The sequence below is a fragment of the Pyxicephalus adspersus genome, chromosome 3 (genome assembly GCF_032062135.1).
Source record: "Pyxicephalus adspersus chromosome 3, UCB_Pads_2.0, whole genome shotgun sequence".
In the NCBI taxonomy this organism is placed as follows: Eukaryota; Metazoa; Chordata; class Amphibia; order Anura; family Pyxicephalidae; genus Pyxicephalus; species Pyxicephalus adspersus.
Genome location: NC_092860.1, coordinates 9,588,687 through 9,601,523, shown reverse-complemented (window position 1 = coordinate 9,601,523; position 12,837 = coordinate 9,588,687). Strand labels below are relative to the sequence as shown.

The following is a 12,837-nucleotide window of genomic DNA, read 5'->3' as shown; positions in this document are numbered from 1 at the left end:
CAGGCTTTGTTAATCGTTCACATTTTATGAATTGTGATAGAAGTTAAATCTATGTATTTTTTTTACCTCCTTATTTAAGGAGGTTTCTAAAGTTCCAAATAACCCCCCTTCTCAAACCTTTTCATCCTCATTGATGGGAAACCTTGTCCCTCAACAATGGAATCCAAATTATTAAAATAATTTAAATAGACCAAAAACATATATATTATCCATTATACTTGAATTTTATTCACATATAAGTTCATTTTTGGTAAAATCCAAACATAAATGTAGTCCGAAGAAAGCAATGCACAATACCAAATCCAATATCAAATATTTTTTTCTGCATAAATCCTATTTTTAAAGAGGTTCTCAGCCGTCATCGTTGGCTGTGTTGTACGAGGTGACACCTTAAGCTGTGAATTACCATAATGTTAGTTCTTGAAACAAAATAGCAATGGTTCCTGATTTTCATACATTGATCTGCTGGATTGATGAACAACTTGGGGCGACCATGGTACACTTCAGATTTTCGCCTAGGATGAGCACAACTGTTCATCTTGGATGACATTGTCAGACGTGTGTATGCAACCTTAAGCAAGAGAAAAATTAGAAAGTCATCCTAAAAACTGGATAAGCTACAAATAGCCTTATTTTTCTTTCTAGGTTCTTTTATTGGTCTCCTCATTTAAATAGCCCTTGAAATGCAAATGCCCACTTGCCCCAAGATAAGAGCAGCCCAGAAAATGAGTTATTAATCAATTGTCTGTATTTGTGTTGCAATGTTGATCTAATATGAAAGTATCTCCCTCTAGTGGTCATTGTAGAAATGTACACCTTTTTATTCTTTATTGCAGTTCAAGATATGACTTTATCAAGTGCCCAGAGTTCTCAGCTCATCATATGCCTCATGTGTACGCTCATCCCATTAATAAGTAAGCATAAATTTAACATCATGTCATTTCAAGGCTACATATGTTAAAATTTATTTTTTGAGAAAAAATGTATTGACTTTTTGAAGATAAAGAAAGCAAAACAGAGAAAAAACATGTGCAAATAACCTAAGCAAGTGACATCAGGAACAAAGAATACTGCATAGGGGGAGACTAGGGGAGAGGGCCAATGTGTTATGACAAACAGGATTTATATAGCGCCAACATATTACACAGCGCTGTACATTAAATAGGGATTGCAAATGACAGACTAATACAGACAGTGATACAGGAGGAGAGGACCCTGCCCCGAAGAGCTTACAATCTAGTAGGTGGGGGAATTTCACACACAATAGGATGGGAGATATGTAGTGGTGGGAAGTAGTGACGGTTTCAAATGACAGAAGAAGCCGGGTAGGCAAGTTTGAAAAAATGGGTTTTGAGTGCTCTTTTAAATGAGCAGAAAGTAGGAGCAAGCCGAATAGGACGAGGAAGACCATTCCAGAGAGTTGGAGCAACTCTAGAGAAGTCTTGTATCCGTGCATGTGATGAGGTTATGAGTGAGGAAGTCATTAGTAGATCATTGGAGGAGCGGAGAGAGCGGCAGGGGGAGTATTATTTAACCATGTCAGAGATGTAAGTGGGACAATAACTGTGTAGGGATTTGAAGGCAAAGCACAGGAGCTTAAATTTGATTCTAAGGTGAAAAGGAAGCCAATGGAGAGAACTACAAAGAGATGTAGCGGTAGAGGAGCGGAGGGAAGGATGCTGGATCAACCAGGTTCTCCCATGATACTCTATCTTCTCAAGAGCTTTTTTAAATCAGAGAAATTGTGTTAATACAGCAAGAAGGACAGTTTAGGACAGCTGATCTTGGCTGCTACCTGAACACAGATGGCAGATACAGATAGTCTATCTTCTCAGGTCAAAATATAAGACATCAGTGCCACAAGTGCACCCTTTTATTTGCGTTTATACTAATATATATTATACCAACATGGAAAAAAACTTACAAGAACCTGAGCCTGAACATTCATTGACATAGTTAATGACTTTTGTTTTTTAATCTCATAACTTGCTGAATTACTCTCCCTTAGTGACATCAGTGAACTACATAGACCAAGAGCCGGAGCACATATACAAAATACTCGGAGAAAGCGCCAGCATACGATGCAATGTAAAAGAAAACATTGACATCAGAAAATTGTCCCTTTGCAAACGTCGTGAAAAAATTTTCACACTTTGGATAAGCAACAGCGACATCTCCACAACACTGAAATTTTTCGGCTCTTTTGAAAAACTTACCTGGAGTTTAAGTCAAAGAGAAAACGTTTTATACCAATGCACTTCAGATACAGGTAAGTGTTATTGGATGCCAAAACATTTACCTACTGCATCCCTTTACTCTTCATACAAAACTGACAAGTAACTAAATTATTAAAACGGAGGCACAATAAAGAGCAAACCTTCTAATAATGAGAACCTGTGTTGGGTTTTCATTTTTTACCATGTCCATTAAAGGCATTGTTCTGTTAGAAGCTTGCTCAGTGCAATTGTACCAATTTCTAATGTGGAACGCTTGGAAAGAAGTAACCAGTAGGGGGTGCTATGGATAGCTCATTGGTGGTGTGAGCCCTAAGAAGCCCCAAGTAGCAGAATCTAAGCAGCAGCCTGGTTGTCTGCAGAGCCTCTAAAGGTGAGGATGTTGCGCTGCTACCAGGCCGCAGTCCTTGGGCACCCCATGGTGGGCAGAACAATGTGTGGTACTGAATTGGCAGGCAAGGGAATGGTCAAGAAAGCCGGGGTCAAAGCAGGCTGCAAATAAGCCAGGCATTAAATACCAGAAATCTAGATAATAGACTCTGGTGACACAAGTGCCACCAAAGACACAGGAGAACACAGAAGACACAGGAGGCACGGGTGACATGGGGGTCACCAAACACACAGGTTTAAACAGGAGACACATGAAGAGGCAGGAGGCACAAGTGACACAGGGGTCACTGAAGAAACAGGGGAACACAGGAGATACAGGAGGCACGGGTGACATGGGGGTCACCAAAGACACAGGTTAAAACAGGAGACACATGAAGAGACAGGAGGCACAAGTGACACAGGGGTGACTAAAGAAACATGGGAACACAGGAGATACAGGAAGACATAGGAGGCACAGGTGACACAGGGATCACCAAAGACAGAGGAGAACACAGTAGACACAGAAAGGGACATGAAGTAAGGGTGACACAGGGGTCACCAAAGACACAGATGAACATAGGAAATGGGTGACACAGAAGAATACAGGAGAAACAGAAAGAGACAGGAGGCATGGTGACACAGGGTCATCAAAGTCACTGGGGATCACTGGAAGGGAACAAACTGGGAAACAAGAGGTTCGCACAAGGTCTAGATTGAAAAAGCACTTAGGAAATGCTCAGTAGAGCTAGGGGGTTTGGCAATAGTCTGGAGACAACATTGAATGAACACTGAGTGCCGTGTCTACACCAGCTAAATAGCCAAGGGCTATTCTGAGGCTGTCTCCTAATTGGCTGATGGGAAGGTTGATGCTAATAGCGCCCTGGGTCAGAACTGTTTATGAGGGAGGCATTGCTGCTTAATCGAATAGAAGCTAAGTGCGACACATTTGTTCTCCATTTGTTTGGAAAATGCTCACTATGTCTTGTTCTGAATTTAAGTAAAGGGTTTACTTAATCAATGTTTTAAAAAAAAAAAACTCATGGTTCTGCAGTAGGCCAAACGGGACAGGTTTAATGCAAAACTAAACGTAAAAAATTAAAAATTGTGAGCAGGCAATTCCTTTATTGCAAAAAAGACATGCAATGTATATGCTGCAATAAATATAAATAAACATATCTGCCTGATTGCAATTATTTATTTTCACTTACTTGTCCTCACAGCCCATCTTTATTGACTTCATTACATTTTTCTTGTATTGTTGTACCTGTTCTCCTTTTAAAAATGTTCTTTTCTTGATGTTATTTTTCCTAAATCCCAAGAAAATACTAACTTTTCTTTTTTCTTTCCTCAGAGAAGAACAACTTCAGTAAACCTGGTATGTTATTTTACTTAAAATTGAATTAAATTGTCCCTTGAAATGTTGATTTTAGAAAGCATTGGGAATTCCATCAGAGAAACATATATTATTACAGGTTGACAATCAAAAATCAGGCAATTGGCATTGTAAATCCTGTAAATTCAAAAATTTTCAAAAAATTTGGCACTCCTCAGGTCCAGAGGTTGCCAGATTTTTGAATGTCAACCTGTATTACTATTATGATCTTGTAGTTATATAGCACCAACATATTACATGGCAATCTATATCAGTGTTTCTCAACCTTTTTTATTCAAGGTACCCTTGAATTTTTTTTCAGGGAACCCCTTCTATATATACATAGCTCAAAGTAAATTAGCAAGTTGGTCATTGGGAAGAATTACTCTTACATTCCTACAGATCATTGGTGTCAGGTAAACTGACCTGAGAGGCACAAATCGCCCATTGTGCAAGTAACCCCCAACAACCTAAAGAGGAACCTGGTTGAGAAACACTGCTTTTAATACCTACCATAGTCCTATGTCATTAACATGGTGTAAGGCCAATTTGTGGGGGAGCCAATACCCAACCTGCATGTCTTTGGGACAATGCCAATTTTTACTAATATCCCACACTAGAACCCATGAACTGAAGCTAATTACTTGTCAGCATTTGACTTGAGGGAGATAGGAAAATGCCCTTCTGACCTATTTGACACTTCTGACTTATTACTGGCCGTGTTTTTGTTATTATTCAGCAGACCTTGCAGAATCAAGTACTGCCACCTGTTCTGTATCCCGAGTCTCTAGTCCAAATCTGTTCGTGTTTATTGAAAGTGAAAAAGTAGCATCACTGGAGATGGATAAAACTATGGATTACCAAAGTCGCATTCAACTATCTGGTACCATTCGTAATCTCTCCATAACGCTGACCAATCTACAAGAGAGTGACAGGGACTCCTATGCCTGCTGTGCATGGGCAGAAGGAGTTGGTGATATAGAAGCCAATAATACTAAACTGGTTGTAGGTAAGAAATTTCTATTTAAATATTGACAATGTACATATAGATTGAATATTAGTCAATTCCCCCTAAGCCGTTACTGTCAGGACACATCATATAAGTACTTCCATGCCCAACCATAAATATTGTTGCTGGCTTCTTTTACAGGAATACAGCCAGTACTGAGCTACTGCTAAAGCTGCATCCCTACATGCCAGGCATTATAGAAGCAAGAGAGGTAAAACACTAAACATATGTGCAGCTTCTATTGTAATACTATCCTCACACCCAATCTATCTGTAATTTCAACACTACCCTTACACTTTTAGCAAATATACCAGTTACCTATTCTGTAACCCCCAACATAGCCTCCCCTTCAGCCTGTACCCGCCATACAGACCCTCAGTACAAACCCCCACTACAGACCCCCATCCTTCAGTAACAACCTTCCAACTACAGACAACCCAATATAGAATCCCAGTACAGATTACCCCAGTACAGACCCCCCCATGGAGATGCCTAATACAAACTCCCCATTGAAGACCTCCTAGTAAAGACCTCCAGTGATAGACCCTCCTAAGCAGACTTCCACAGAGTTCCCCATACAGACCCCCAATACAAGCCCTCAAGTGCAGACCTCCAACCTCCAGTAACAAACTTCCTACTACAGACCCCCAGTAAGGAATCTCAGTACAATTTCCCCAAGTACAGACCCCCCATTCATATTCTTAATACAAACTCCCCAATGAAGGCCTCTAAGTGCAGACTTCCAGTGATAGACCTACCCTGTAAAGACTTTATACATATAGACTCCCCGTACAGATTCTCACTACAAACCCCCAAGCACAGACCTCCAACTTTCATTACCAAACCTCCCCCAATCCCACCACCACAGTCCACTCAATATAGAATCCCAGTAAAAATTCCCTCAGTACACACCCTCCATGCAGATTCCCAACACAAACTCCCCAACGAAAATCAAGTACAACAATCTGTAGTGATAGACCTCTCCTGTACAGACTTCCTCCGCAGTTGAGTGAGGGATGTGTCTATGCCCTTCTGCAGTTCTAGTTGTTCTGCAGCTTGGCAGGGGAGGGCCTTAAATGATGGCATTTTGAGGGCAAAATGAAATCTTTGTTTTTACTCAAGTATATATTTTGTAAATGCAATTTAAGCCTTCTTATTCACATTCATAGCACATAGTGAGTTTGGATTGTGAGTTTTGGGGGGTGTCTAAGCAGTATCCTGGAGAACAAGCATTGGGGTTTATGTACCATTTGACCCCTTTTGTTTTTGAAAAAAAATACTTTTTGAGCCTTTGTAAGCATAATTCATCTTAGCATATGTGCATGCTATTTACCAATATTAAACACTTTATGAGCTAATATGAAAAAATATTTATTTTCACAGAAAAGAAGTCACACCTAGGACTGATAGTTGGTATTGTGTTCGGAGTGTTTTTACCAATAGCTGTAGCTGCATTTTTTATATGGGTAAGTAGGAAAGAAAGCACAAATAATTAATAACTGATAAAAAATATTTTCTATCCTTAATATTTCCTATTGTGACAGCTGTGCACTTTTGAAGATTGGCCACTAGGTGGCCAAACGAGTCATTGTTTTATTTGGACACCTGAAGAACCACCAGCGAATTTTCAGAGGAATTAACTGGGGGAATAATTTATAAATAGAGTTACATAAGTGTCATTAGTTTATTGGAGCTTGCCAGTTTTTCCATGTCACAAGATTGTCAAAGTGTACCCTTCTCACTACATTTAAGAATAGAGACAAGCTTTCATTAAAGCAGGTCTAAACTCACCTCTCCGGCACCCACATCTTTATTTCTGGGTTCAGGTCTGCAGACATTTAGACTGGCCAGACTGGAGTACCACAACTACAGTGCATGCACAATGGGTCTGGAGTTCTGTTTTAATTGCTTTTATTAGTTACTGATTTTACCTTGCCCTGCAGTTCTGCCTGAAAAAGAAGCCAATTTGCCAAAGAAATAAATGACATCAAGGCACTCCACCAGGTTTAAGCCAGTCTGCTTCTATGCTACATCCGAAATCAGCTGGAAAATGTTTTGAGGACCGGGACTGTTGACAAGCTATACTAATGAACTGCTAAGCACCAACACCATTTGATAAACTTATGTTGGACTATGAGCTAAGTTTGGGTTGTGTTTGGAGAACCCCTCTGTAAAGGGATAGGACCTGGCAGGGAAATTCAACAAAGAAGTAAAATGTTGCTATTGCATAACCTATCATTTTTTTTTGCAATAAATAACCTCCCTGCTGGCCATTTTGGGTTTTACAGTTTAATTCTGCTTTAATAAGAATTATGATAAATTTGTTATGAAAATATGGTAGCTCACAACTCCTCTCAAGTGTATTTTTTAAACTATCCCCCTTTCAATTCGCTCTAAATTTGTCCATAATATTCACTTATACATACAGGTCGACAATCAAAAATCCGGCCATCGATAATCGGATTGCATTTTTAATACAGGGACTGCATTACACTGTTTGGCCACTGATGTTTTTATGGTGCTGTTCTGCAGAAACAGCTGTTAGGTCTTACTTGCTAAACTAAATACATGTTGAGACGTCCCTGCTGCCTGCTCCCTGGAACTGTGCCAGATGTCCACGGTGCTGCGGGAGGAAGGCTGGTCTGTGTCTGGTAAGTATAAAAAAAAATGCAGAATTTTCGAAAATCTGGTGCACTTTTTTTGATTGTCAACCTGTATAACATTACCGCATGAATAGCCCTTGCATTCTCAAGGAGGAACAAGCCGATTCCATTTGAGTGTAGTTCTGTCAGTTGCCACTAGATGGCGCTAATACATTTTAATTACAGTCCATTCACAAATCCGGAATTTTCGGAAATTGGGCACTGCCTAGGTCCGAAAGTTGCTGGATTTTGGAACGTCAACCTGTACTGATTGTGACTGCTGTGCACTTAAAAAAAAAAATCTACTAGGTGCCAGAATGAGTCATTGTTTTATTAGGCATGGAAAGGGGAAGTGTGGAGAGATTCGACCATCTCTCAGGCAATTTCAGATGAATTGACGGGGTAAAAATTTATGAATAGACCCAAATCCCTTTCTCAAAAGTATTGTTTCTTAATGAGTTGTAGCTCGATCCAGATGCTGTTCTGTGTTTGAGGTGTCCCAAATGCAAATGCCATTGAAGTCAATGGGGAGGAAATTGTAATGGTTTGTTTATTACTGAAGGTAAACCTGAAAAGTTTTGTGGGCAAATATTTGCTCTTCCTAAATCCTGGAGTTTTGCTCAAACCTTATCGCTATTGTGTGCATAATTGTTTAAAATGTTCACAATAATGTTTTTGTGGCTTTTTAGTAAATAACATGTAAAATAAAAGCAAAGTTAATTTTGTCTTACCTGTTCACTCAATGCATTTCACTAATTATTTGGCAACTTGGGGCACTATTTATAAATCATTCCCCTGTCAATTTGCTCTAGACTTCATATTAGCTCTAGTTCATCATTTTATTTTATAATGAAAACATTTCCTATAGTTACAGATGTACACTTCTGAGATTGGCCAATAGGTGGCAGAACAAGTCATTATTTGAAAAGAACTGAAACTACTAGTGTAGAGAGATTTGATTAGTCAGTTAATTGCAGACAAGAATCATTTATAAATAAAGCCTTTGAAATTTGTAGTTTTTAGGTATCCCTAGATACAAGTGGTATTATATAAAAGAAAAATCCAAGGCCATTATGGTGAAAGTTGTTTTTTTTTTACTTGCTATGTATATATTACTTTTCTTGTATGTATTGTATGTATTGAAGAGATGATTTACAGATTATGTTTACTCCCTTTAGTATTCCTTTAAATCCATTTTCTTTTTCAATGAGAAATTTTTTTTTATTATATAACAAAATATCCAAAAATTTAAAATTTAAAATGTTAAACTACATTTTTTGTTTCACAATGTTAGCCACTGGATGGCAGCAGAACACCACCCTGAGCAGTAACCAGACAAAACCTAATCTGGGGTCAAATCAGGTTACCCTGAAAACATGACGTTAACTATTTCTAGAATCCCAGGGTCTTTTTTTTAACATTTTTTAACTATGTATTTATTTTTTCAAGTGTGTCTCTACAATGTCTGATTGCCATTTTTTAAATTCTGGCAATTAGGACAAAGAAATGGTGACCTGTAAACAGACCATTATTTTTATAAATTTGAATTCCACTACAAACATATTTGTTTATAATTACTACAGGAAAGTATTGCATATTTTGTGTTTATGTTTTTTCATTTGTACATTGTCCATAACTGTTTGTCAGACCTATTTTTTCATTAAAAAAATATAAAAAACATAAATCTATTTATATTGTCTAATTGTTGTCAGATACCATGTTTCCCCAAAAATAAGACAGTGTCTTATATTGATTTTACCTCTGAAAATCTCATTAGGGCTTATTTTCAGGGGATGTCTTATTTTTCTCACAAAAATCTATATTTATTCATGTACAAAATCTGTATTTACCAAAACCTGTAACCAATATTACAATGCTATAGAAAGATACCTCTGTGTTACCTGTGACCTCCTTGCATGATTAGCATGCTAGGGCTTACTTTCGGGGTAGGTCTTATTTTCGGGGAAACACGGTATTTAAATATTTGTATAGAAAATAGGGTTAAAGTTAACCCAAATACAGTTAACTTTTTGAATATATAAATAGATAAATATTGTGCCAATCACACTTTGAAGACTAAGAACTACTATGTATACTTATACATAAACTTAGATTTTTTTTTTTGTCCTTAAAATGCCATTAGGAAAAGAATCTCATTTTATACTCAGGTGACACCCAGTGGCATGTCTTGGAACTGTATTTGTCTCAAGCTGTCACTGTACAGGAGGGTACAATGCAACCTACTGGTGGCCAACAGTCATGCACAAAAGATTTTGTTAGGAGCGAATGATCCATTATAATCTACTTATAATATACTATACTCTGTAAAAAGGCACAGAATTAAACCAGGCTGAGGCCATGTGATTTGTTTCCTTTTAAATGCACTTTTTAAAAAATAAACACTGGATGTGTATTTCTTCAAACTCCAATAACTCAATTATTTCAAAACATTCAATCTAATTGTATAGACATTTCTGTTGAATACTCTTTTTCACTAAATCAGTGGAGGCTAAATTTTGTGCCCTAGGTTTATATTTGAGTCCAAATATTTTTTCAGGTAAAAGTTGGTACCTCAGTTTATGTTCATAACAGTTTATATTTGAGAATGTACATTATATTTATGTTTTATAGGTAGTAATATGAACAAAAAAACTTTGTTGTCACTTTTGCACACAATTTAAATGCAAATCAAATTTAAGTGTGAAGTAACCTTGGGCTACCCAAATCTTAAACATAAAATTTCTGGAAACAGTATAATAAAAAGGAAGTTGGTGGAAGGACTGCTTAGATTCCTTGCTGTTCTTTCTCTACTTTACTCCAGCAGGAAAATCAACTAACTGAGTATATTAATTCCTTAACTATAATTGTGTGTCTGTGCCAATTGATGTTTTCTGTGTCTGCATCATTTTAAATCTCCAATGTCATTTTTGTCTACAATAAATGTAATAAAAATTCTGCCTAAACTTTCTGTGTCAGAAATCTTCTGTTCATACTACCATAATTACACCTTTTACTTTCCAAGCATTCCCGGTCTTCTAGAAACTTTTTGGAAACCTGGAATGCCAATAATAATCCTAAAATCTGGAAACTGGGATGGGCTGGGATGGCTGGGATGTAAGAACCCCGGGTAAAAATTGAATATAAATTGTTTTCACTTTGTGAGAGCAGAAGGGCTGATCAAAATTTGGAATGTATTGGAATCTCCTTTGATCAATTTTTGCAGGAGTGAGATCAGGTAACGTGTCTTCCTGACTGTGCCCCAATCAGCAAAGATTATAATCAAAAAGCATGTGTTGCATACATTTATACAATCAGATTTCTTCATTTTGAGCTCTGTTGATCCTGACATGATGACAAGTCAATGACAAAGAGAACATCAGACCTTTCCAGGTTCATTGGGATCATTGACATCTGGTGAACATCCATAAACAATTTGCACAGTGATTTGTTTAAAGATATTGAATGCATTCTGTGCAAATCTAAGCAGTCCACCAAAATAAAGGTCTGCTTACGCCAGACAGACCCCCTCCTAAAACTGCCTACTATATGTGGATGCAAAACATACCCGTACAGGAAAAAGTTAGGATGATACTTACCTTACCTTGCATTGTATAGTACTCTTACCAGGTTTTTTAAGCTGGGGGCAGATGGTGATCCTTGTACTGTGGCCCAACATTTCAATAAAAACCCAAAAACAGCCAGGTGGTTGCTGAAAAGTGCTGAGTGGTCCGCCCAGCTAAAAGGGGCTGGGGAGAACGCACTGTTCCAGGGCTCATTTTGAGAACAAAGGAGACTAAATCTCAAGAGAAGATACTACAGTCCAATGCAAGATCATATTATTAAAAAATGTCACCTGCTCGGTCCTTTGAAGGACCCAGAAAGTAGTGATGTCAACCTTACCCAAGCAATATCAGCAAAAGATGTAACATTATCTTTTACAGGCTTCTTTTCTCTTAATACAGAAGGTGATTTGGGGGACACCAGCATAAGCAGACATTTATGTTAGAGGAAGGTTTGCTCTATCCAACATTTGCATATTTTTAAGTCATGGGGAGTTGATCTCATGTTCTTGAGTTTATTATGAATGTTGCTGATAGGCGAATGTTGAAGAATAGAATATTCTTTTGGTGACACATTACCGTATTTTTTGCCGTATAAGACGCTCCGGAATATAAGACGCACCCAATTTTAAAGGAGGAAAATCTAGAAAAAAAAGATTCTGAAAGATTATTCCCCTTCTGATCACTCATGTGCCATTCATACCGGTATTCCCCTTCTGATCACTCATGTGCCATTCAAATTCCCTTTCTGATCACTCTGTGTCATTCAAATTCCCCTTCTGATCACTCTGTGTCATTCAAATTCCCTTTCTGATCACTCTGTGTCATCATTCAAATTCCCCTTCTGATCACTCTGTGTCATTCAAATTCCCCTTCTGATCACTCTGTGCTTTTTTTCCACTGTACGGTAGTTAGGACAGGGAACAGCAGGGGGCGCTGTGCTGGCTTCTTTCGCTCTGATGTGCTCTGATGTGACATGCTGATGTCAGAGAGGAGAGGAGACACACGCTGTATGCAGCCAGCGAGGAGAAGAGACACACGCAGGATCAGGTATCGGGTGAGTATCTTATTTTAATTATTTTATAACACATTTGTCGTATAGGACGCATGGAAGTGAGTCTTATACGGCAAAAAATATGGTAACTTTTGTTTAGGTCACAAACAGCAGAATATTTTTTTTCCAGAAGGAGGCAGTTATAAATGAGTTTTTCAATGTGAAGCTTTCAGCTTTTTGTCCTTACTCCCCCACTGGCCAATATTGGGCGATCCCTGACTGGGCACTATTGTAACCACCAGTTATTGCTTTCTTCTTATTGACAGGTTTGTCCTTTTCTTGCCCACCAGTGATGGGCATTTTATCTTACCACTGACCATCAATACAAGGCATCCACTGAACCTTGGCAATTGTTTTGTACCCAAGAACCCCTGATTTTAGGACACCCCACTCTATCACTCTATCTATATGACCACATGGCTTTTCTCTACCACAACTGGCACTGGGACATGTTTTTTCTCTAACCAGTAAAGGGCTTAATAATACCTATCATTCCATTTCCATACTCCATTGCTCTATATTCTATTGCCCTGAAAGCTTTACTCTATATGTTGTACAATACATAGGCCTGACCACTGCATTCTATACAATGAGCCG

At 38.2% G+C, this 12,837-nt stretch overlaps 1 protein-coding gene across 2 annotated transcripts in view; it reads left to right on the top strand.

The window, feature by feature from the left end:
- The window catches only part of LOC140325599 (uncharacterized), a 20,282-nt gene extending 10,972 nt beyond the window's left edge, over nt 1-9,310 (top strand). Inside the window, exons 2-7 of one of the 2 annotated variants that reach the window (XM_072403524.1) lie at nt 837-914; nt 2,009-2,269; nt 3,955-3,978; nt 4,718-4,984; nt 6,368-6,450; nt 6,928-9,310. In XM_072403524.1, the coding sequence (XP_072259625.1) occupies nt 845-914; nt 2,009-2,269; nt 3,955-3,978; nt 4,718-4,984; nt 6,368-6,450; nt 6,928-6,969 (747 nt within the window). In that variant the 5' untranslated portion in view covers nt 837-844 and the 3' untranslated portion in view covers nt 6,970-9,310. Of the gene's footprint in view, nt 1-836; nt 915-2,008; nt 2,270-3,954; nt 3,979-4,714; nt 4,985-6,367; nt 6,451-6,927 lie in introns of both variants that reach the window. The other variant, XM_072403523.1, reaches the window with a different exon arrangement.
- Nucleotides 9,311-12,837: the final 3,527 nt, after the last annotated feature.